Source organism: Triturus cristatus, chromosome 4_1 (assembly GCF_964204655.1).
Source record: "Triturus cristatus chromosome 4_1, aTriCri1.1, whole genome shotgun sequence".
Lineage (NCBI taxonomy): Eukaryota > Metazoa > Chordata > Amphibia > Caudata > Salamandridae > Triturus > Triturus cristatus.
In genome coordinates this window covers 80,326,660-80,352,656 of record NC_140585.1, presented here as the reverse complement: position 1 = coordinate 80,352,656, position 25,997 = coordinate 80,326,660, and the positions used below count along the sequence as shown (strand labels likewise).

Sequence of the window (25,997 nt, the reverse complement as noted above, 5' to 3'; positions counted from 1 at the left end):
TCTCTCTCTCTCGTTTTCTCTCGTTTTCTCTCGTTTTCTCTCGTTTTCTCTCGTTTTCTCTCGTTTTCTCTCGTTTTCTCTCGTTTTCTCTCGTTTTCTCTCGTCCTCTCTCGTCCTCTCTCGTCCTCTCTCGTCCTCTCTCGTCCTCTCTCGTCCTCTCTCGTCCTCTCTCGTCCTCTCTCGTCCTCTCTCGTCCTCTCTCGTCCTCTCTCTCTCGTTCTCTCTCGTGTTCTCTCTCGTGTTCTCTCTCGTGTTCTCTCTCGTGTTCTCTCGTTCTCTCTCTCTCTCGTGTTCTCTCGTTCTCTCTCTCTCTCGTGTTCTCTCTCTCGTGTTCTCTCTCTCGTGTTCTCTCTCTCGTGTTCTCTCTCTCGTGTTCTCTCTCTCGTGTTCTCTCTCTCGTGTTCTCTCTCTCGTGTTCTCTCTCTCGTGTTCTCTCTCTCGTGTTCTCTCTCTCGTGTTCTCTCTCTCTTTCTCTCTCTCTTTCTCTCTCTCGTTCTCTATCTCTCTCGTTCTCTATCTCTCTCGTTCTCTCTCTCGTGTTCTCTCTCTCTTTCTCTCTCGTTCTCTTTCTCTCGATTTCTCTCGTTCTCTCTCTCTCGTTCTCTCTCTCTCGTTCTCTCTCTCTCGTTCTCCCTCTCTCGTTCTCCCTCTCTCGTTCTCTCTCGTTCTCTCTCGTTCTCGTGTTTTCTCTCTCGTTCTCTCTCTCGTTCTCTCTCTCTCTTGTGTTCTCTCTCTCTTGTGTTCTCTCTCTCGTGTTCTCTCTCTCTTGTGTTCTCTCTCTCTCTCGTGTTCTCTCTCTCTCTCTCGTGTTCTCTCTCTCTCATTCTCTTGTGCACTCTCTCTCTCGTGTTCTCTCTCTCTCTCTCTCTCTCTCTCTCTCTCTCTCTCTCTCTCGTTCTCTCTCGTTCTCTCCCTCTCTCGTTCTCTCTCTGGTTCTCTCTCTGGTTCTCTCTCTGGTTCTCTCTCTCTCTCGTTCTCTCTCGTTCTCTCTCGTTCTTTCTCGTTCTCTCTCCTGTTTTCTCTCTCTCTCGTGTTCTCTCTCTCGTTCTCTATCTCTCTCATTCTCTCTCTCGTGTTCTCTCTCTCTTTCTCTCTCGTTCTCTCTCTTTCTCTAGTTCTCTCTCTCTCTCTCGTTCTCTCTCTCTCTCGTTCTCTCTCTCTCTCGTGCTCTCTCGTGCTCTCTCGTGCTCTCTCGTTCTCTCTCGTTCTCTCTCGTTCTCTCTCTCTCATTCTCTCTCGTTCTTTCTCTCTTGTTCTCTCTCTCTCTCTCTCGTGTTCTCTCTCTCTCTCTCTCTCGTGTTCTCTCTCTCTCTCTCTCGTGTTCTCTCTCTCTCTCTCATGTTCTCTCGTTCTCTCTCATGTTCTCTCTCATGTTCTCTCTCGTTCTCTCTCTCGTTCTCTCTCTCGTTCTCTCTCTCGTTCTCTCTCTCTCTCTTGTGTTCTCTCTCTTGTGTTCTCTCTCTCTTTCTCTTGTGTTCTCTCTCTCTCTTTCTCTCTCGTGTTCTCTCTCTCGTTCTCTCTCTTTCTCTTGTTCTCTCTCTCTCTCTCTCTCTTCCCCTCGCTCATCCCTCTCTCCTCTCTCGTTCTCTCTCTCTCTCTCTCTCATGTTCTCTCGTTCTTTCTCGTTCTCTCTCGTTCTCTCTCTCTCTCTCGTTCTCTCTCTCGTTCTCTCTCTCTCTCTCTCTCTCGTGTTCTCTCTCTCTCTCTTGTATTCTCTCTCTCTCTCGTTCTCTTTCTCTCTCTTTCTCTCTCGTTCTCTCTCTCTCTCTCGTTCTCTCTCGTTCTCTCTCTCTCTCGTTCTCTCTCTCTCGTTCTCTCTCATTCTCTCTCTCTCTCTCATTCTCGTTCTCCCTCTCTCGTTCTCTCTCGTTCTCTCGTTCTCGTGTTTTCTCTCTCGTTCTCTCTCTCATTCTCTCTCTCTCTCTCTCTCTCTCTCTTGTGTTCTCTCTCTCGTGTTCTCTCTCTCTCTCTTGTGTTCTCTCTCTCTCTCTTGTGTTCTCTCTCTCTCTCTCGTGTTCTCTCCCTCTCTCTCGTGTTCTCTCTCTCTCTTGTGTTCTTTCTCTCTCTCTCGTGTTCTCTCTCTCTCGTGTTCTCTCTCTCTCTCTCGTGTTCTCTCTCTCTCTCGTGTTCTCTCTCTCTCATTCTCTCGTGTTCTCTCTCTCTCATTCTCTCGTTTTCTCTCGTTTTCTCTCGTTTTCTCTCGTTTTCTCTCGTTTTCTCTCGTTTTCTCTCGTTTTCTCTCGTCCTCTCTCGTCCTCTCTCGTCCTCTCTCGTCCTCTCTCGTCCTCTCTCGTCCTCTCTCGTCCTCTCTCGTCCTCTCTCGTCCTCTCTCGTCCTCTCTCGTCCTCTCTCGTCCTCTCTCGTCCTCTCTCTCTCGTTCTCTCGTTCTCTCTCGTGTTCTCTCTCGTGTTCTCTCGTTCTCTCTCTCTCTCGTGTTCTCTCGTTCTCTCTCTCTCTCGTGTTCTCTCTCTCGTGTTCTCTCTCTCGTGTTCTCTCTCTCGTGTTCTCTCTCTCGTGTTCTCTCTCTCGTGTTCTCTCTCTCGTGTTCTCTCTCTCGTGTTCTCTCTCTCGTGTTCTCTCTCTCGTGTTCTCTCTCTCGTGTTCTCTCTCTCGTGTTCTCTCTCTCGTGTTCTCTCTCTCGTGTTCTCTCTCTCGTGTTCTCTCTCTCTTTCTCTCTCTCGTGTTCTCTCTCTCTCTTTCTCTCTCTCGTGTTCTCTCTCTCGTGTTCTCTCTCGTTCTCTCGTTCTCTCTCTCTCTCTCGTTCTCTCTCGTTCTCTCGTTCTCTCTCGTTCTCTCGTTCTCTCTCGTTCTCTCGTTCTCTCTCTCTCTCTCGTTCTCTCTCTCGTTCTCTCTCTCTCGTTTTCTCTCTCTCTCGTTCTCTCTCTCTCTCGTTCTCTCTCTCGTTCTCTCTCTCTCTCGTTCTCTCTCTCTCTCGTTTTCTCTCTCTCTCGTTCTCTCTCGTACTCATGTTCTCTCTCTCGTTCTCTCTCTCTCTCTCTCGTTCTCTCATTCTCTCTCTCTCTCATGTTCTCTCGTTCTCTCTCGTTCTCTCTCTCTCTCGTGTTCTCTCGTTCTCTCTCGTTCTCTCTCTCTCTCGTGTTCTCTCTCTCTCTCTCTTGTGTTCTCTCTCTCTTTCTCTCTCGTGTTCTCTCTCTCGTGTTCTCTCTCTCTCTCGTTCTCTCTCTCTCTCTCGTTCTGTCTCTCTCTGTTCCCCTCGCTCATCCCTCTCTCCTCTCTCGTTCTCTCTCTCTCTTCCCCTCGCCTCGCGGGCCCTGCCCGACAAAATGGCCTCTAAAGGCTTCAAGCCCACCGGGGAAATGCCTGGTGGAAAAAACAGGCAATCCGGGCTTGCCTTCTACACCGACAACCCCGTAGCCCTCTTGTACATCAATAATCGGGTGTGGTGGAGGAGGGGCAAGGGGTGCTCGCTTACCACACCTGTGCCACGTGACTGTGGCTTTGTGGGAGTGGCTGGTGCAACAAGGCACATTTCTGCTAGTCTCTTGGAATGTGAGGCTAGAAATGAGAGCCTACACGAATGGGAAATTCTCTAGGAGAGCATGGCCCCAACTTCAAGGCATGGAGTCATCCATCCGTAGACACCATGGACGTTATCAGAACTGAAGTGCGACGATTTGGTACCAGACGTGCAGAAGTCAAGTGGTGCTATTTTTAATGGAATATGGTTAGCGTACCATTTTTTGGGTACAGGGAGTGTTAAGCTATGCAGAGGCCAGACCTCTCACTATGGTCCCTAACAAAAGCAAAGAATTGATGCAGACCTTGCTTTTTTAACAAGTATTGGCAATGCCAAAAGGCCTGACTTGTAGCTTTAAAGTCCCTCCTCAGTCACTGATGACTTCCGTCAGGTACTCAGTAAGTCATCATTCATGCACTGTCACTCATCCTTGAGCTTGTGCGTTCATTCATCCACTCACTCATTCTTGCATTCATCCGCCTTATAAACAATGTAATTATATTACACCCTTAAACGCCTGTTTGCTTTAACATCAGCTTTTTGCAATAAATCAGTCAGGGCTGGTCTGTCTCGTAACTTTTCATATTGATCAGATCAGACCTATGGCATTTGACATAGTTTTCCAATTAATAAATTAGGCTTGCAGCCTCTATCAAGGCAGGCATCAGGCATACTATCATAAAAATGTCAAATATGTACAGAATTGTATTTGGCAAAATAATATACAGCCACTCCTAAGAGGCTGCAGCAGGATTGAAACCAGGGTTCGTGAGAGGGGGTATTCAACACCAAATTCCTCCCTCATATGTTAATTTGGGAGATTTCAGGTAATGAAATACCTGTTTACTGCTTTAACATAGTGTAAAAATTCACCAAAATTGGTTTTAGCGTGTGCTTTTCATAATAAATAAGTCGGCCTACTGCCTTAGTTGTAATACTTTCTAAAACACAGTTTAGCTTTGATCAATGGCTTGTCACCATAATCAACTCAAGCCTACCATCGTGATCATAAGACTCCTCAGAAGGCAAGAAGTGCAGTGCAAGTACTCGTTTTCAGTGCAAGCATGCACCGTCTGCTCAATCAAACCATGGATGGAGGAAGACCACATACATCAGTGGATCCATTCAGGATTAGAGACATTACTCTCTTCAGGATCCATCGACGTATTTGGTTTTAACGTACCTCAGGTCCTCATGAATAAAGGTGATAACTGAGGCACCTGAAGGTATTTTGAATTAAACTTTGTCCTGTAAGTTTTATGCAAGAACTCCTTCCTCTCGCCAAAGTCTTTGTGGAGGTTGAGTCGGCCCTGGTAGCACCATCTTACCAGGGTGGGGAGGGGAGGCCTATGATGATGCATGACTCGAGATTGTGTGTGAGGCTGAGGCATCCTCTTCCACTAAGGTTGCCCTCCTAGACCTTCTTAGACTACACATGACTTACAGCAATTAGAGCTCCACATTCAACCACGGGTTCCTTGCTTATCGCATTGGTATAGGCAACCTACTTCTTTTGTGTTTTTTGTAGCATGCTGGGGGACAGTAGTGTTGACTCATCTTCCCCTGACACTCTTTAGTGGTTTAGGGGGTCTATAGCTTTTGTCCACATCAGGTGTAAGCACCAGCTGCCCTGTCCATCCAGACCTAGAAACCACTTCAGAGATATTTTGATGGGACTTCAGTCTTGGGTAAAATGGTTCAATTTTTTTTAAAAATCAAAAGGTATGTATTTGAGAAAAAATATTGCTGCAGCCAACCAGTGGAGATGCTTATGCCCATTCCTCTACAGACAGCTGCCCTCTTACATGTGCTTCCTTGACACCTGCATTAATGACCGCTGATCCACAGATCCTTGGTATATTCCATGTTTACTCTTTGTCTTCCAGTTCTTGAGAGATGGTGGGGGACAAAGCGCATTGACTACACACTCTACTGCCCAGACGCCCTTACTGCTTTTCCCACCGTGACGCTGCCTCACCTCTTCCACGCCAGCTACTGGGAGTCCACGGACGTGGTGGCCTTCATCTTACGGCAGGTACGAAGCCCTTGATGTCAGCGTTCCGTGATGTGGTAAGGGGGTCGGATATCTGAACTTGCATTCACGTATTTGTCAGTGCTGGAGTCGGACATAAACGCTAATGTGGTACTTAAGGTTCTCTTTATTGTGGGGGGTTGATATGCAGTACCTTTCATGCACCAGTTTGAGGTGGCAGAGTTACTTATCCCGAGTCAAGAAGTAATTGTACTGGCAAATGATCAGTGGATATCACAAAGGATTACCTTTCGGAGCTGAATCCCCTGGACTGAGGCAAGAGGAAGGACCTTGAGGACAGGAGAGAAAGGCATCTTTCTTGTCTGTAGGGTGACAAATGTCTCCGGGCTATGGTCATCCATCAGGTCAGCCTGTAATGCTGTGGTTGCCTTTGCAGTTGGCAGGATGTCCTGACCTATCCGGAATGGGGTAAGGTGCAAGATTCCCGTCCCCTCCCAGTTTGGTTGGGGTGTTACCAAATTCAAGGAGCAGTGTCGACAGTCCAGTAGGCACCTGCAATAGCTGGTGTGGCAATCCTCATACGTAATCCCTTCCACTACAGACCTCTACAGATCTGGAGTGACTGTGAAGGTGGCCATCGAGAGATCAACTCACATAGCAGACGTCGGCTCGTGTGAATAGGTCTGAGGCTCCTATGCCACAGTGAATATTACAGGCCCCGTGCCGGGTGGAGGGTTCATTAGTGCCCCATATGTATTCCTCCTATCACTCAGGTCAGATTCAGGGAATATGGCACCCAAGGTGCTGCCATCCATGGCAATAATGGTGCCACAAACAGACCATCTGTGTCCATGAATTGGTGATGATTTGCAGTTCTAGCAGGTGACGGCCATCTTGGTCTCCACCTACCAGCATGTGATCAACTGCCCTCTCTCATTTGAATGTCCTTGCAGGTCACTTGGAATTCTATGTGCATTATGACCTGTTCTGGGTTTTGTCTAAATTGAGGTCATGATGATCTGCGTTCATTGTGTTTGATCAGTGTAATAATAATAGTTGATATTGAATTCATAAACTGCCTCAGAGGCAGTAAGTGTGTTTTGTGGTGTCATTTGCTTACAGGTGCATGGACATTGCTGTATGTCTTGTTCCGCGAAGGTCCACGGTTTCCCATTATCCAGCCAGTTGGATTGGGATGTGCACTGGTGGTTGGTGGTGTGGGGGTGAGGGTGTTGGGGGATCTGTGTGTCTTGGCTCTGCCAGTGATGATTTTGTGGTGAGTGAAATGTGCTGATGGTACAGCATTACTTTGCCAACTGGATGGACGCCTTGAAGAGCGCATGAGGGCGGCCTCCTGGGCTCTGTCGGTTGTGAGATAAAGGTGTGTATTGCATGACATTGAATAGGTTGGTGCATTGCATTACATATTATTTTATATTCATTTACAAATGTTTAATGCAATGCATTACATGTTGCTAGTGGGATCAATAATCATACATGAAACATTATATTTCATTTCTGCATTCAAAGGCAGTTGAGTTTTCAATGCATTAAGAATTTGCCCACGGGTACATTCCCAGCCCTATCACATAGAGAAAGGGCAGCTGGACCGGGCTAGTGGTGGTAGAACCAGGGCCAGGTTATTGGTGCAGATCACCGGAGCGACTTTTGTGCCTGGTTCTAGGAACTGGTCATTTTAATCCTTAGCGCCCACCACTCTCTAGGACTTGCTCACCATTCCGCCGGAGATGGCAAAAGATCAGCGCCTGTAGAGGGAAGAAGGGTGAGGCATGCCTGAGATCCTTGATGAGTGTAGGGCTTGAGGTGTCCGCACACCCTCTTGGCGGTTTTGGTGATGGTGTACAGGCGGTGTGAATAGACGGAAACTCCCCTGTAAGTGTGCACATGTTACTCTTCAGGTTAGCAGCTCTCATTTGTTGTTGCATCCATAGTTGCCAGCTGACTGGGTAGTTATGACTTTCTTTACAATCCTCTGTTTATCCCACCTTTCTTTTGAGTATCATGTGACGTGATGTTATTGTGCGAGCGTCATTATGTACCTACAGGTGATGGTGAAGGAGACATTGGCTCTGCCAGAGTGTGAAGAGACTTCAGTCTACAGCCCTTCCATCCCGCGTGAGCGATGGCAGCGTAAGCGGACTCTGGTGAAGATACGGGTAAGTGCACGCATCGCACCTGCAAAACCTACCCAACACCTGTGCTGGTGGTTCTGGTCTGACGTCCCCTCTCATTGCAGAATGTGACATCCAATCACCGCTCAAGTGACATCATTGTTCTTGAGGGACGACCGCAGCTTCTGACTGGACGCTTCATGTATGGACCGCTGGATGTGGTCACTCTGACTGGAGAGAAGGTGATTTTGTGGCGGAGCTCGCGTGGAGATCTTGCGCCATCCCCTGCAGCAGGTCTTTCTACACTGGCACAATACTCCATAATGGGGACTTCTACACCATCCTCTGGCAGTACCATCATAATGAACACTACTATACCATGTTCATAAGTGCCAAGACGTAGCTCTGTCAAGGAGCAGTCCTGCATCATGCTCTATGACCAACACTTGTACACTGACCCCCACACTGTTAGCATTCTTACAACATTCGCTACAGCCAGGTTTTCTACACATCCCCCCGGAAAGCGTACTTGTTCCATCCCCCACAACCCATATACAACCACTACAGCAAAGGTTCTTGCACAATCACCCAAAGTCTGTACACCTCGGCTACTCTTCATAAACACCCATGTGTAGCCCCTACATGGTGTCTCTCGGTCAGTGACTCCGCACAGACCGTGCTTTTGTACCCTACTTCATATCAAGGGTTCCTACACTGGCCCTAATGTCATTTACTGTATTCCAGCCACAACATTTTGTGCCCTTTCAACCCCTCCCCAGCCACCTCACATACACACACCATATAGTTAGTGTCCTTATGCTACATTCCATGGTCCAATTTATTACATCGACCTCCAGTCAGCCATCTTGCATCGTCCTCCCACAATCTGCCCTGTTCCAGTCTGCCCTCTTGCATCACCCTCAAGTCAACCATCTTGCATCATCCTCCCACAATCAGCCTCCCCTTGCATCAAGTCAGCCATCTTGCATCATCCCCCCATAATCTGCTCTCTTCTGCCTTCATCCACAGTCTGTCCTCTTGCATACTCCTCAACTCAGCCATCTTCCCACAATCTGCCCTCTTCCATAGTCGGCCTTCTTCCATTATCTTCAAGTCAGCCATCGTGTATCATCCTCCCACAATCTGCGCTCTTCCGCAGTCTGTCCTCTTGCATCATCCTCCCACAATCTGCCCTCTTCCACAGTTGGCCCTCTTGCATCATCCTCCAGTCAGCCATCTTGCATCATCGTTCCAAAATCTGTTCTCTTGTACCATCATCCACATTCTGTCCTCTTGCATCATCTTCCCACAATCTGTCCTCTCCCACAGTTGGCCATCTTGCATCAATCTCCCACGACCTGCACTCTTCCTCAGTCTGCCTCTTGCATCAGCCACCAGTCAGCCATCTTGCATCATCCTCCAGTCAGCCATCTTGCATCATCCACCCACAATCTGCCCTCTTCCAGTCTGCCCTCTTGCATCATCTTCCCACAATCTGTTCTCCTGTACCTTCATCCACATTCTGTCCTCTTGAATCATCCTCAACTCAGCCATCTTGCAACAATCTCGCACGATCTGCACATCCTCCACTCAGCCATCTTGCATCATCGTCCCACAATTTGTTCTCTTGTACCTTCATCCACATTCTGTCCTCTTGCATCATCCTCAACTCCGCCATAGTGCATCAATCTCCTACTATCTGCACTCTTCCACAGTCTGCCTCTTGCATCATTCTCCAGTCAGCTATCTGGTATCATCCTCCCATAACCTGCCCTCTTCCATCTTCCTCCATGTTGTACAAACACCGCAATGCGATCCTTTGGTTTTTCTTCAGGTGGATGTGTACATCATGGTCCAGCCTCTCTCTGGAAAGTGGATCTATTTTGGCACTGAGGTGACCACCAACAGTGGGCGTGTCTCTTTTACCATCCCTGAGAAACAACAGCTTGGAATCGGGATGTACCCCGTTCGGATGGTTGTTCGGTGAGGAGAACTATATGAAATCTTCTGGGCTATGGCCCATAGTGCTGGAAAGAAAATCAAAGTATTCATATAAACATAGAGTTCCAAGTTAGATGAGGGTCTTCTCATGAAAGCAGAGCATGCATGAATTTGATAGGTGTCACCAAGATCAGCAATAACATTCCAGCACTGGTCACTAAATCCTGGTGCTGTAAGTGTGCCCTAAATGTCAACTTTGAAAAGACTAAGCCGTCCGCGTAAACTCGAACAGTATCACCTGGGTCGCACTGCCCCTTTAATGTGAGGATGAGCAATAATGTCTGAGCTATTAATGGAGTGACCCACAGTGTAAACATTGATGGGACCCACAGTATCCTTTCACTGTTTACACTCGAGTCTGAGGCGCACTGCATCTTTAATGTAAGCAAGAACCTAAGCTACCCTACCCCCTTACTGCAGTGACCCATCAGTGTAAACAGTGAAGGGACTGGCTAGAACCAACCACACTACCCTTTCACTGTCAACAAGGACACTCGAGCCTGGGACGCACCACCAGTTGTAAGAAAACATGGATAAGAGTCTAAGCTTTACTGTAAACAAAATAGAGTTTGGATGTATTGCCCCTTCACTGTACACAATGAGCATGGAGCCTGAGCTGTACTATATTTATTGCCAACTAATGACCATAGAGTGTAGGTGTACTGCCCCTTCACTGTAAACAATGAGCACGAACCCTAGTGGCATTGAGGATGGCAACATGATGTGAAGCAGATGTTAGCATTGCCTTTTCCCCAGATGTTAAAGCTGCCATACTCTTGTGGCTGTATTTCACCAACAAGCACCTGGTAGACTTATTGATGCTGACGTGTTCATTCAGTTACTTCTATAGCGCAGGAAAGGAAATTGGACGCTTGCTATGAATTCACAGGATGTGAGCTTCCATATTCCTTTCATCAGCAGATTTCTAGAATTTATTGTGTAACAAACTCGTTACCCATAGAGTTTTGTCTTTCAGATTGAAACAGCCAAATCTCAAAATGCATAGCAGTCATTGCTATGCATTTGAGGAAAAATGATCTTTATATACGACTACCTTGATAACTGGCTGATCAGAAAAGTACAGAGGGTTTTCCAATCCAGCTCGTGGCTTCCTGACCAGTCAGAGCTCCACATCATTCTGCACCTTCAGAAACTGTTTAGAAACTACTTGGACTCCGTTCTGGACACCGTGCAGGGAAAGGTGTTTCCTTCTATGGAGAGTGGATCAACTTTACAGTTGTAATGTTATGAGCCCTGAGCCATGCACCGCTCAAGAGTGAGAATCTTCTCCCCTGCTGGTATCTGTAGCCTTGTGTATCTTAATACTATTGAACATCAGGCTGTACATATGCCATCTGCAACAGAGTGTGCAAGATCAATGGAACCTGATGCGGCGTTCCTTGGATGCGGCTTTCCTTGGAATTCCTGATTCATCTATTCCAAGTAGATTTGCAATCCCTAAAATGATGGAACAATCATCACAATGTCCTTCATGAAATCCCTTCCATCATCCTTCTGGGAGTTGGAGGAGACTATGTAACATTTTGAATTGATAATTGTTATATTTAAGCATCCTTGTGAGCTCCAGTGTTTTATCAAAGTAAAGATTGCGTTCGAGGCATATGAGCTGTAGATCACATGCTGTGCATAGCCCGCCATCTAGTGTTGGGTCCGGATATTTGCACTTTGTTTTTGGTCAAAAAAATATTTTCCAGTCACGAGGTAGGTGACTTTCGGTGATAATGCGCATGAGCATCGACTCCATTGTTAGATTGTTTTTTTCCGCCATCGGGTTTGGATGTGTATTGCTGCACTCCGGTTTGGCACAGTTTCACTGGCCCTTTCTACGCGCAATCCACTACCCTCGACGGTATTATCGATCGCGGCTTCCCATTCTTCGCGGCTTCCCATTCTTCGCGGCTTCCCATTCTTCGCGTATCGTCTCAAAACAACTTTGATCGGAAATCTCATGGTGGGTCATCAGGCCTAACAGCGCCAGCAGTCGATGGAACGGACTCCTTTCAAGTTCTACCCTGGGTGTCGTGATAAATTTCCATGCACCGACTTGCAGGAAGTGTGCAACCTCTGTCTGTCCCTAGAACATGACGAGGAAGACTGCGACGCGTGCCGATCGTTTAGATAGAAGAAAATGCTTCTTGACCGTTGGGCTTGATGTCACGAGGTGCAACACCAAAGCGGCTCCGCACCGGACATCTTCGGCGAAGATTCCGACACAGAACATCACACACAAGGAGGCGAGGAAGAAGAACGGCATTTCTCCGTATCCGAAGCCAACTCCGACACGGAAGAGGAGTAGCAGGTTACTCCAGGTCAGCGTAACGTGAGTAAAGATAGCCCCTCCCCCCCTGACCAGACAAAGAAAAAGGCTCTGGTCCCTCCTCTGCCTTCGGGCCAAGGTCAGCACAGACAAAAAGTTTCCACCGCCCCGCCCTTGGGCCTGGCTCCGAAACACAAAGACACGCCTTCCGGCTTGGGCTTGAGCTGCCCTCATATCAGTGCCGAACCAACAGCTTCGGCATCGAAACATCTCCTGGTAACAATTCCACCGTTACCAAAGAATCCACCTTCCGCACCGAAAGACTCGGAGCTGAAGTCTTCGCCACCGAAACCGGCGAGTAAGGAAAAAGACACGTCTAAAGAGTCTCGTCCCGAAGCTCCACCTTCGGATCCGTAGCAGAAAAAACTGGTTATACACCCTGATACAGGACATATCCATGCCACCCTTCCAAAGAAACGTAAAATAGACCAGCCAGAGGATTACCACATTCCTCTCAAAAGGAAAAGTGTGGGTACTAACCCTTCTCCCCCTTACATTCCACCTCCTTCTCCCACTGACCCCAATTTACTTATTACACCCTCAAATTCACCACCAGCACCACTATCACCTGACCCACAGGATGACGGGGATGAGGATCTTCTCTTTGAGACCCTTACTTCCTCTCAAAGAGCCACTCATACATTGCCAATGCTTAAAGGCATGTTAAAAAACACAGATTACATATTTAAAGATCCCGTGAGGCAAGAATTATTACACTTAGGGTGGAGAAAAAATGTAAGCCTGCCCCTACTGACCCTGCTTATATCAGAGGTCAGTTACCCTTAGACTTGCTTGTGGTTTCCAATGCTCGCAAGAGCGCTTACTCACAGACCACAGGTAAGGCTCCTCCTCCCGATACGGAGTCTAAGCTCATTGATGCCTCTGGCAAGAGAGTGGCTTCACAAGCTGCCAATCATTGGTGCATTGCCAATGCTCAAGCTTTGCTGGCTCGCTACGATCGGGCTCATTATGATGAGTTGGAAAAACTCATGCAATTTCTGCCTGATGAACACAAGACTGAGGCTAATGATCTTATCCAAGACGGTAAACTCATTACCAATACATCTATCAAGTGTGCCCTAGACGCAGCAGACACCACAGCCCGTGCACTAAATACTGGCATACTACTACGCAGGCATACTTGGTTGAGAATCTCAGGGTTTAAGCCTGAGGTGCAAACCTCCATTATCAGGCAACCATTTGATAAGGAACATCTCTTTGGCCCAGAGGTTGATACCTCACTGGAGAAAATGAAGAAAGACACGGAGGTCGCAAAGTCCATGGGGGCTTTGCAGTTACCTACCAATAAGGGTTCCTTTCGCTGCTCCTTTTACAGGGGTGGTTTCAAAAATGTATCCACCAAAAATCCCTCCTCCTCCTCTTACAAGGGCAATAACCAATCCCCCCTCATCAAGAGGTTATTTCAGAGGAGGTGTTAGAGGAAACAACGGTAAGGGAAGAGGAGAGGCAACTCTACCCGCAGTTCCCCCGCAAACAAACAGTGGATTCCTTCCGTTACCCCCCGATCATTCCACTCCTGTCTGGGGACGTCTCTCCCAATTCCTACCTGTCTGGAATTCAATCACCTCAGACAAGTGGGTACTACAAATTATCTAGTATGGTTACTGCCTGGAGTTTACAGACACTCCCCCAAATATTCCTCCCAAGATCACATGTGATGTCACAAGAGCATCTTACCCTTCTAAGGCAAGAGGTTCTCTCTCTGTTGGAAAAAAAAGCTATAGAACCAGTCCCATTACAATACCAAAGGACTGGAGTATACTCCCTGTACTTCTTAATTCCCAAAAAGGACGTCTCTCTCAGGTCTATATTGGACCTCAGAGAACTAAATCTATACATTCAGCCGGACCACTTTCACATGGGCACACTCCAACAAGTACTTCCACTCTTTCAGCAAGGCGACTTTCTCTCCACTCTGGACTTAAAGGACGCCTATTTCAATATTCCCATTCACCCTGCTCACCGCAAATACCTCAGGTTTGTGGTAGATGGCCAACATTTTCAATTCAAGTTCCTCCCAGTCGGAGTAACGACCGCACCCAGGATTTTCACTAAATACTTGGCAGTAGTTGTGGCTCATCTAAGAAGATAGCACATCCATGTCTTCCCCTACCTAGACAACTGGCTCATAAAAGCCAGCCCGCAGCAAAGCTGCCTACGCCTCACTCGAAAAGCAACTACTTCACGACCTTGGATTCACTGTAAACCTTACCAAGTCTCATCTCCATCCGTCCAACATGCAAGTGTATTTAGGGGCCACAATAGACCCTCAAAAAACTCTAGCATGTCCCAAACCAGTCAGAATCCCCAACATGCAGACTCTTATCTCTCCGTTTCAGCTCCAACACTCATTATCAGTTCGAGTGTCTATGCAATTGCTAGCAATGATGACATCTTGCATCTTAATCGTTCCTTACGCAAGACTCCAAATGCGCCTCCTTCAAGAGTGCTTAGCACGTCAGTGGAACCAGGGTCAGGGTCAGTTATCCGATCTAGTGTTGTTGGACGGCCGCACCCATCGCTCTCTGCAGTGGTGTAATACACAAAACCTTTCAAAAGGGCGGCCCTTCATCAAACCAGTTCCACAAATAGTGCTAACAGCGGACGCATCGCTCACTGGTTGGGAAGCTCATCTCCAAACACATAGAATTCAGGGCATGTGGAGCCTGCAGCAAAAACAGCTCTACATAAACCATCTAGAGGTGCTAGCAATTTTTCTAGCGCTCAAAGCGTTTCAAGTTCATCTAGCAGGCAAAGCTGCCCTGATCCGTACAGACACCATGACAGCAATCTACTACATAGAAGAACAAGGGGGGACATATTCTATCCAGCTGTCACAACTAGCACAGACCATCTGGAGATGGGCCATACATCACAGAATGTTTCTCCTGGCAGAACACCTTCCAGTAGTAAACAATCAGATTGCAGATCTGCTCAGTCAGAAACAACAGATCCACGAATGGGAACTCCACCCTCAAGTACTCCTCCCATTCTTTCAAATGTGGGGCTTTCCAGACATAGATCTGTTCGCCACAAACCTAAACGCAAAATGCCCAAACTTCGCGTCCAGACATCCACACCCATTGTCCAAGGGCAATGCACTATGGATGAATTGGTCAGGGATATTTCGCTATGCTTTTCCGCATCTCCTACTCATTGCATTAGTGGTTCGGAAACTCAGACAGGCGTCCCTGACATTAATCCTAGTTGCTCCCACATGGGCTCGACAACCCTGGTTCACAACCCCGTTGGAGCTCTCAGTAGTTCCTCACCAAAAACTACACCTCACTCCCAATATGCTTACTCAGAGCCATGGAGAGATTAGACATCCAGATCCCAGCCATCTCAACCTTGCGATCTGGCACCTGAAATCTTAGAGTTTGGCTACCTTAATCTTCCACCAGACTGTATAAATATTACCAAAGAGGCTAGACGTCCTACCACAAGAGCATGCTATGCAGCAAAGTGGAAGCGATTTGTTATATACTGCAATAACAATCAAATAGATCCACTGGACGCTTCAGTTCAAAACATCATTTGCTATTTACTACATCTGCAGCGTTCCAATTTAGCGTACTCTTCCATACGCTTACATCTTGCTGCAATAGCTGCATACCCACAGAACAGACAACAGCGGTCTCTTTTTAGAGTGCCCGTCATCAAAGCGTTTATGGAGGTACTTTAAAGAATCATTCCTCCAAGACTTCGACCTGCTCCAGTGAGGAATCTTAACATTGTCCTCACCTGGCTAATGGGTCCACCCATATGAACCATTGCATAGATGTGAACTACAATTTCTTACTTGGAAGGTAGCTTTCCTCATAGCGATCACATCTCTGAGGAGAGTGGGTGAGATTCAGGCACTAACCATACTAGAACCATTCTTGCAAATACATCAAAATAAAGTGGATTTGCGGACCAACCCTAAATGTCTACCAAAAGTAATTTCTGCCTCTCATATCAACCCACTGTTGAGTTGCCTGTGTTCTTCCCTTAATCCGATTCGGTGGCAGAAAGTGCTTTACACACTTTAGATGTTAAAAGATCTATACTTTACTATATAGAAAGGACAAAACCTTTCCATAAAACAAAACAACTATTTGTCGCTTTTGCTCCACCACATAAAGGCAATCCAATATCAAAGCCAGGCATTGCAAGGTGGCTAGTCAAATGCATTCAGATATGCTATGCAAAAGCAAAAAGAGCTTTAACAATTCCCCCTAGAGCGCACTCCACTCGCAAACTAGGGGCTTCTATGGCATTTCTAGGAAACATACCCATAGATGATATCTGCAAAGCTGCAACATGGTCTACACCTCACACGTTCACAAAACACTATTGCAGTTTAACGTACACTATTTCAGACCACTGCAACAGCTACAGGATAGCCACCGCTTTGGGAGATAACTGCTTTGTAGTCTATGCACAGCATGTGATCTACACCTCACATGCCTCTAACGGAAAATGCTACTTACCCAGTATGCATCTGTTCTTGACATGTAGAGCTGTAGAGTCACATGCGCCCACCCGCCTCCCCGGGTACCTATACCTGTTGCAGTCACATCTTACTTGGATACATAGACACATGGATAACTCTTACTACTCTAACTCCATCATCACCCTCTACAGCAAACAATCTAACAATGGAGTCGATGCCCATGCACACTATCAACAAAAGGAGGAGTCATCTACCTCGTGACTGGAAAAGACTTCTTCGAACAAAAACAAAGTGCAAACATCTGGACCCAATACTAGATGGCGGGCTATGCACAGCATGTGACTCTACAGACCTACATGCCAAGAACACCTGCATACTGGGTAAGTAGCATTTTCCTTTCCATGCTTGTATCATGTCAATCATACTCAATATGTTTCTAGTAAACCGAAATGCTCCCAAAAAGACTAGAAGCTACCCGAAGTATCCCACTGTTGTCCCTCTTTGTCCATTTCTCAACAGAAGTGGTGTTGTTCACCATCTAGCGAGGTGAGTGCGTAAAGCTGTATGGATAGGGAGATGGAAGACTAAAAGAATCCAGCATGTGGCAGGACAGCCTTGTGAGTTCCTGTACTCAACAGCAAGCTCAGAAGCAGTAGGCAGCAAACCTCTGCTCTTTCAGCAGTTATCACAGGTCCATATATTCAATCAATCAATCATTTGTAGAGCGTGCTACATACCCGTGAGGGTCTCAAGGCGCTGGGGGGGGGGGGGGTTTTGCGGGCGGGGGGCTGCTGCTACTCGAAAAGCCAGGTCTTGAGAAGTCGTCTGAAGGCCAGCAGGTCCTGGGTCTGTCCTAGGCCGATGGGGAGAGTGTTCCAGGTCTTGGCGGCGAGGTAGGAGAAGGATCTGCCGCCGGCAGTAGCTTTCCGGATGCGTGGAATTGTGGCGAGGGCGAGGTTGGCTGAGCGGAGGCTGCGGGTGGGGGTGTAGAAGCTGAGTCGACCGTTGAGGTATGCTGGTCCGGCGTTGTGTAGGGCTTTGTGTGCGTGGATGAGGAGTTTGAAGGTGATCCTCTTGTTGACGGGGAGCCAATGCAGGTCTCTAAGGTGGGGTGTGATGTGGTTGCGTCAGGGGACGTCGAGGACCAGCCGTGCCGAGGTGTTCTGGATGCGTTGGAGCCGTCTCAGGAGCTTGGTTGTTGTTCCTGCTTAGAGGGCGTTCCCGTAGTCCAGTCTGCTGGTGACGAGGGCCTGGGTGACGGTGTTTCTCGTGTCAGAGGGGATCCACTTGAAGATCTTGCGGAGCATTCGGAGGGTGTTGAAGCAGGAAGTGGAGACGGCGTTGACCTGCTTGGTCATGGTGAGGGCAGAGTCGAGGATGATCCCCAGGTTGCGTGCGTGGCCGGTGGGTTCTGGGGCTGTTCCTAGCGATGTTGGCCACCAGTAGTCGTCCCAGGCTGAGGGGGTGGAGCCGAGGATGAGGACCTCCGTCTTGTCTGAGTTCAGCTTCAGTCTGCTGTCCTTTATCCATTCAGCGACGGCCTTCATTCCTCTGTGGAAGTTGGTTTTGGCGGTGCGGGGGTCTTCGGTGAGGGAGATGTTCAGCTGGGTGTCGGCGGCGTAGGAGATGATGTTGAGGCTGTGCTGTCGGGCGATGTGGGCGAGTGGTGCCATGTAGATATTGAACAGCGTCGGGCTGAGGGATGATCCCTGTGGAACGCCGCAGATGATCTCGGTGGTCTTGGAGGGGAAGGGTGGGAGGCAAACGCTCTGGGATCTGCCGGATAGGAAGGATGTGGTCCAGGCCAGGGCCTTCTCTTGGATTCCGGCGTCGTGGAGGCGTGCTGTTAGGGTGCGTTGCAGACTGTGTCGAAGGCGGCGGATAGGTCCAGAAGGATGAGGGTGGCTGTTTCTCCTTCGTCCATAAGGATCCTGATGTCGTCGGTGGCGGCAATGAGGGCGGTCTCGGTGCTGTGGTTGCTGCGGAAGCCGGTCTTGGAAGGGTCCAGGATGTTGTTGTCATCGAGGTAGGGGGTCAGCTGTCTGTTGACGATCTTCTCGGTGACTTTCACCGGGAAAGGGAGCAGGGAGATGGGCCGGAAGTTCTTGAGGTCCTTGGGGTCCGCCTTGGGTTTCTTCAGTAGGGCGTTGATCTCTGCGTGCTTCCAGCTCTCTGGGAAGGTTGCTGTCTCAAAGGAGATGTTGATTGTTTTCCGGAGATGAGGTGCGATGGCTGTGCTGGCTTTGTTGAAAACGTGGTGTGGGCATGGGTCAGATGGGGATCCGGAGTGGATGGAGTTCATGGTCTTGACGGTGTGCTGACGAGGTCGGCGATGGTATCGCTGAACTGTGGTTGGGGTCCGGGTGGTCTATAGACGAGTGTTCCTCTGAGGGTGGTGTTGGGGTCGGTGTGGATCTGGAAGTGCATGTGCTCGGCGGTGGTGAGGGTGTCGTTGGTGTTGGTCGAGACTCTAAGGGAGTCCTTGTGGATGATGGCGATGCCCACTCCGTTAGTGCGGTCTCTGCGGGAGATCTTGTAGCCTTCTGGGATGGCTATGGCGATGTCTGGTGCCGAGGTGGTGTTTAGCCAGGTCTCCGTCAGGAAGGCGATGTCGGGGGCGGTTGAGTCGAGGAGGTCCCAGAGTTCGATGGCGTGCTTGCGAGCGGAGCGGGTGTTGAGGAGGATGCAACGGAGGTGATTGGGTTCTCTGGATGATGGTTTGGCGGGCCGGATGCTGGTGAAGCTGCAGTTCCGGCAGGTGAAGGGTCCTTGGGTGCGCTTCGGGGTGGCCCGGTAACAAGTGTGTTCTCGTCCTTGGTTGAGTGCGTGGAGGGTGCTGGCGTCGTAGTGCAGTCCGGTGTTGTGGCGGCTAAGGGGTCCAGGGGTTCTGGCGCTGGGTGTGGTCAAGGCGCAGACGGGCTTGCCTTTGGCGCACAATTGGCGCGCCCGCTGCGCGCGTCAGCAGCGCGTCCGGGCAGTGGTCGCCATAGGAGGCGAGGAGGGAGGTAGGAGCAGCTGGGAGGGGGGAGCGGAGCGGCGAGGGGGAGTGGCCGCAGGTGAAGCGGCGGGAATAGTTGGCCACAGAAAGTAAGAGTGGGGGGGCCAAGGGGGGCTGAGGGGAACCACGAAGGAAACAGAGGCAAAAAAGGAATACAAGCATAATACAGCAGTCAAGAACAATTACGAAATAAACACAAACCGCAAGCTGAACAGGGCACAGGCGGCTCGAACCAGGTATCCTCAGAAAAGGAGTGTTTGAAGCGTTGCACACACTAATATTTAACTCAATAGGTGAATATCCAGAAGTGAATCCTTCACTCAGCATTTAAACGGTTGTTTGATGGATTTTGAAGTCAAGTGCCTGACAATTCATTTTCATCTCTGTGAGATCTGATAAAAATGGAATAAAGGATGGACAAGAGTGTCTGTGGCAATGCACATATGCTAATACCGGAGCACTTTGCTCCAAAATCTAAGCCACTGAAGTTGGACGCCTACACATTGTAAGTCCAGATCATTGCATTACCTTTAATCCTCTTGGAAAGAGGTTCATCGACAGAAAACAGTACAGGATCATTTAAGGCTTGTTTATGGACTATGGGATCCAAAGGTCCAAGATGAGAATTTTGCTGATCCCGGCAATCTGGTGTACCAGGGTCCTACACGGAGGTCTTCTGGGACTGGGAAAGATTAAGATTTGCACCCTGAGGGTAAGATGTGAGTTTGAGAGGGTGCAGCTCACCAGCATTGATCGAGAAGTGTCTCTGCAGCTCCACAACCAAGGTGTTGCTTATCTCTGGTCTTAGTCTGGCTTTTGGGACTCTAGGGATCCCAAGGCTCCTGGGCAATTTTGGTTCCTTCAGATGTCTTTGAGGAAGATTTTCAGTCAGCTCAGCCTTCTGTAGGTCTAGATGGCTTGTCTCCTCATCTCTGAAGGGTTGCTGCCCTAGCAGAGGAAGGACCACTTATGGCATAGATTCTCTCTCAAGGCATTGCATTTATCCTGCTCTGATGTGAATGTGCAGATTGATGTCTAGCTGATGCACAAGTTACTGGCTCAAAAAGGCGAGTAATAATCCAACTTTGAAGGCCAAAGTGGGATGCCTCTGCCAACAAAAGTTCTGCTTCTATAAAAACTCAAGTTCTTCTTCCAATTAAAGTGACTTGTGTCTTCTTCTTCGTAGACTTCTGGTGCAAGAAGTCACAGGTTAGGGGTGAATACTGGCCCCAGATGGAGCCCATCAAAAGCCCACTGTTGCTAGGTGACAGTCGGCACCACAAGAAAGGTTGAGAAGTGTGAGGGTGAATCCTAATCACATCCCTGGGAAGGGATATCAATCTCCCGCTTCTGTTCGGTAAGAAATAGGGATGCCCTATGCCAACACGGTCCCACCTGATTGAGGCGAAGGGTGGAGGTTGGGTGATGTGGTGTGTGCAATTTGTGTATAGCTCTTCACTCCAAACTGCTCCCTGGTCTTGCAAACCTTCCCTACTGTGCAGGGGGGACCATGCCTATGCCGAGTACTTCTCTCCGAATGGTATATAACTCCACATGCTGCACCCTGGTGTTGTATACCACTTTCTGTCTGTCTCCTTCTATTATGCAGTGAAGATCACACCTATGCGGGGTGAACATGGTGTATGTGAGAAGTCATTTGTCTGTCCAAGTGACCCCGCTCGCTCTCTATTACACACCTCTCTCTACCCTGATTTCCTCTCCTCTGCAGGGGAGATCACACCTATGCCGAGTCCAGATTTACTGTAGATTGTAGATGTGTGTGTGAGATATACCATCTCTCTGTCCAAGGGACTTCTTTCTCTAACATGCCTTTCTCTCCCCTTTTCTACCTCTCCTCTGCAGGGGAGATCACACCTATGCCGAGTCCTATCTGACGGTGGTTGCGAAGAACACCCAGTGTGTTGTCTTCAGCATCGACGGCTCCTTCACTGCCAGTGTCTCCATCATGGGCAGTGACCCTAAGGTGCGGGCTGGGGCTGTGGACGTGGTCAGGTAGGTGTTCATCGGGCCACTCCCAAAGAAATGTGTCGGTGGTAGTTTATTTTACGGTTTATATTTTTTCAAATTTAGACAATATAATGTTTTAATATGAGAAATTACAGCAATGTTTCCAATGTTACAAGACACATAACCCACCAACAGTGGGGTAGTAACACTATTCTCGCCCAGCCGTCCCTCGACACCCTACCATTTTTACTGTTTTTTGATTATCAACTCTCTTCCTTTCCCAGCTCTTGGGAATTGTTTCTTAAAGAGCTCATTAGTTGCTCCTTCTGTACATGGCATATGTGTCTCTCCAGTTTCTTTTCTTCTATTCTGTATGGTCTTGAAGCGGCAGACTTGCTGAATACGGTTGCTTCGTCTCCTTACTGGCAGCTAAGCATAATGAATATTTTTGCTCTGCTTGCCTTTTTTAATTCATGATTACTAAAATCAGAGCAGGATTAGACTCTACCCTGGGGCTTTTCAGGCTCCGCCTCAAGGACGGGAACCCACAAGGCCCAGGGGGTGCCCGTAGACTGCCTCCTTGTACCTTTTTTTCTGTAACCTAGGACCGGGTGACCTAGTCCCCGAGTCCCAAAACGGCAGCCACAACATTCCTCTCCTGTTGCGAACAGCAAACCAGATTCCTCAGTTCGGTAAATTCCTATGGGACCCTAGGGGCTGATAGGGGGAAAAGAAACCCTCTCAGCCAAGTCTTCATGGGAGCCCAACTACCCACGGACACTCCTTCCCCCCCCCCCCCCCCCCCATTTATCTTGTTTATTTATTTATTTATTGCGGTACTGGGGTACTCTGGAAGTACTGCAGCTTAAAGCTACACTTCCTGATGCTTGTGTGGTTCTCTTGGTACCATGGCTCCTACCGTCCTCGGGAGGCTGCGCTGGGTCTAGCTGGTGTACCAGTGTACCTGCAGAATTACTTTTTTTTATTCAAAGGCCAGGGATCCAGGGAAACCCTACCCTACCCCCTTTTTCTTTTTTTTCCTTAACTCTGGGCATGGTGACAGTCCTGAAATGCCAGCTACAACATTCCTCTTCATGTTGTGTTCAGTCACACACAAGATTGCTCTGTCCCGCTTAACCTGTACTGGTCCTGCAGGATTGAAGGGTTTGACTGGAAAAGAGTTGTCAGAATGCTTTATTTTTAAAAATGTTGGCAATAAACGACCAACAGTCCAGATACCACAATATTTTAAAAGCTAATTTATTGGAAATGGCTTAATGCATTTACACCAAATAACAAAGAGCACAGTTTCTGAGTAAAGGTCTAACATTCTGCCAAATTTGGTGTCCACCCCAAATTTTGGACTGGTGCTACTGGTTTCTGGACACTGAGAGTGCCTGAGGCCTGCTAAGCAGATCTCAGGCTCATTGCCCTTTAACTGTTATGTCAAATTGACTTTTATCCAATTGGCTGAGCTAACTTACCTGTTCATCCTTAGTAAATTGTACCCAGGGCATGTAAGACAGAGGGTCCCCTGAGGAATTGCAGCACTGGTTTTGCCACCCTTTGTGGGACACAAGTACAACAAGACTCCCAGCCCACCATTTGCAGGCTGCAAGAGCAGGTTTAACTGCTAGCCCAGCTTTGGCTTTGCCATTGCTTTAAATGGCAGACTTCCCCCTGGTATAGGTGTAAACCACCCCTATGGCTAGTTTATTACGTTCTAAGGCAGGGTGCCACATATTCCACAGGCAGAACTTGTGATTGTACATGTTCTGATAGTAAAAAAAACAAAACGTATCTTTTTATTGTGGAAAAATTTGGTTGCCCAATTGGGGAGTGCAGAGATACACACTGACCCCGCATCTGTGCTAACTCAGGAATAGTGCCACCAAAGTGGGTCATCCAAGGTATCAAACAACTCATTACATTAACCCAACTTGATTCCCAGGTCGAAATTAAGGTAGCAAGTTGCAATGTGTAACTTTGAAACAGTTGCCACTTTGTTGCCTTTAGTCCCGTGCCCATACTGGTTGCACACAAGGTCCTTTCGCTGAGATAGCTTTCTGCCCAAAATCTTCAACACCGCCACTGTGCAGCACCAGGGACCAGGACCCAGTGCACAAAGTTGCACCGGAGTTCGCTGAGGCCGGGAGGGTTGTTGAAGTGCAGCTGGGACCCCCAGACGACGAGTTATCGGCCCAGGAAGGATTGGGCTGTTAAGCAATGCTAAGCGACTGGCCTTCTACCAGCACCAAGAGGACTTTGAATGACGTCTACGCTATGACCAGGAACACCTCACCCCCTTCAAGGACCGAGGAGTAGTTGCAGCAAGATCCCCATTGACCACATCGCATCCACAGCATCCTTTGATCATCTTCAGCTTCCTTCATCCCCTGCATCAGTACCACTTCCATAGAAGAGCCCAACAAAGGATAAAAGTACCTGGAGCTGACTGGAGACAGCTGCACCTGCTGAGGTATCTGTTTCTGAGGACCTTATTGGTCCCCCTGACTGGCTTCCTACTGGAGTTGGTCGCTTAAAGTGACTCTTAGTGACCGCATTTCCACTAGCACAAAGATTTCCATGTCAAATTAGTTGAGTTTGTCTATGCTTGTTTGCGGTTGAGTCAAATGTTTTGATTTACTATACCCTGTACATTTTATATCTCCGGAACCCTCTGGTGTATCTTTTTCTCCATTGAGGTGTCCAAAAATACATCTAAATACAATCCATTTGTATAAACTGGTGTCAGATTTCTTTGGTGTCTTGTCGGTTTCTTCTTCAATTGTTGTGATGCCGTTTAAATGCTTTTTACTTGTTCCTTTGTGTACGCCTTGCTGCTCAGAGTCCCAGCTACCCAGGGTTGAGCTGAAGCAAAATGACAAATGAAACCTAAGAGTCCTTAAGGTGTTGGTAGGTCTATTACATAAAGAGGTTGCACAGCCACCCATGTAACGCATCTTATTGCCACACAGTACCAGTCACCTATTTGCTCTCTCTGTGCTCATCCCTTGCTCTCCCCTTTTATTTTCCTGTTGCTCGCTCTTCTTGCTCTAACACCGCAACCTCACTTCCTCACCACTTCTTTCACACAGGCACTGGCAGGACTCTGGCTTTATGATTGTGTACGTCACCGGACGGCCGGACATGCAGAAGTACCGGGTGGTGGCGTGGCTCTCGCAGCACAACTTTCCCCACGGCATTGTGTCCTTCTGCGACGGGCTGACCCACGATCCTCTGCGTCAGAAGGCAGTCTTTCTTCAGAGCCTGGTGCAAGAGGTAAGAATGCAAAGTGAAGTCAGGCCTGAGGGGACGCAAGAGGAACCATACCCAGAGACCTTGCAAGGCCTCCACCAACAAGCAGAAACTTTCTGAGATTGAACAAAAGGGCTCATTTACTAGCCCTTAGCGGCACATTTGTTCTGCCGGAGCGTCACTTTTGTGGCACTCCAGAGGAGCAAATTAGATCATATTTACGAGGTCACGCAAAGCCATTTTAAGTGGCTTTTCATGGCCTCTTAGATATGAAGTAATGTTGTGTAGCGCAAATCTCTGCGTTGCCTTATGCTGCGTTGATGAGGCTTTTCATGGGCATTGCGGTGGGTGTTCCCATGCAAAATCCATGGATTTTAGCACATTCCCAGATTTACAAGGACTTATAAACATGGGAATGCGTCAAAAGCCCCATGGAAGGAGTAACAAGGAGAAATACATTTATTTCTCGTAGTTGTTTCCTCATTCTGTGTGTGCTACATTCTGCAGCACACATAGAAGGAAGAAAACGCCCCCATTGATTGTTTATGTACAGAGATCTCCCTTACTACACAAAAACAATTATTCCTACAACGCAGGCAGATAAAACGGTGCCAGCTGTGGGAAAGGGCAGGAATGCACAGTATATCATACATGACGCACTCTCGCCCTTTCCTTTTGATGCAGGGCGGCACAGCAAAGTGACTTACTCACTTGCAGCCCAGTGGGAGCCTTCCCCCACCCATGATGGGTGCCTAGATCTAGATTGAACCATTGTGAGACCTCATCCTGGCTGCTTGCCTCCTCATCTCTTGGCCCCAGTCCATATCATTATCTTCTAGTGTTGAGGATCTAGGTCCCATTTGAAAATTCTGAATATCCCATAAGCAGTAAAATATATACGTGCTCACTGAACGCACATGGACAAGTTGTTCGCACTGAAATCGGTTCCTTTTGTTACAGGTGGGTTTGAGCATCGTGGCCGGATACGGCTCCACTAAAGATATCCCCATGTACACAGCGCTGGGGCTTCTGCCTGCACAGATCTACATCGTGGGCCGGGGGGTGAAGAAATTCCAGAACCAGTGTCAGGTGAGTCTGACTTGAGTGAGTCCTCTCTCTGGAAGTGGAGGATAGGGTGGGGACCGGAGGCAGCCTGGGGCCAGAAGCAGGCAGCTGCACCAGGAATCAGAAGATATTTTAAGGCAGTGGCTCACTTCTCATGCGTCCAAAAACAATGTTTACGAGGGACGCATGACTGGGGTGAGTCACAGTGCTGCTGTATTCCTTTAGATTAAAGTGGAATTCAGGAACCCCAACAAGTACTGTATCAAAATAACTGACCGAGCCTTCGGAGATCAATACAAGTCTCAGA

The 25,997-nt window shown here is 48.3% G+C and overlaps 1 protein-coding gene across 6 annotated transcripts in view; it reads left to right on the top strand.

The window, feature by feature from the left end:
- The window catches only part of PITPNM1 (phosphatidylinositol transfer protein membrane associated 1), a 393,174-nt gene that overhangs the window by 346,969 nt on the left and 20,208 nt on the right, over window positions 1-25,997 (top strand). For all 6 annotated transcript variants that reach the window (XM_085651656.1, XM_085651652.1, XM_085651654.1 and 3 more), the window contains exons 17-23: window positions 5,365-5,513; window positions 7,538-7,648; window positions 7,729-7,845; window positions 9,438-9,586; window positions 21,263-21,412; window positions 24,466-24,649; window positions 25,586-25,714. In XM_085651656.1, coding sequence (XP_085507782.1) covers window positions 5,365-5,513; window positions 7,538-7,648; window positions 7,729-7,845; window positions 9,438-9,586; window positions 21,263-21,412; window positions 24,466-24,649; window positions 25,586-25,714 — 989 coding nt within the window. The remainder of the gene's footprint in view (window positions 1-5,364; window positions 5,514-7,537; window positions 7,649-7,728; window positions 7,846-9,437; window positions 9,587-21,262; window positions 21,413-24,465; window positions 24,650-25,585; window positions 25,715-25,997) is intronic.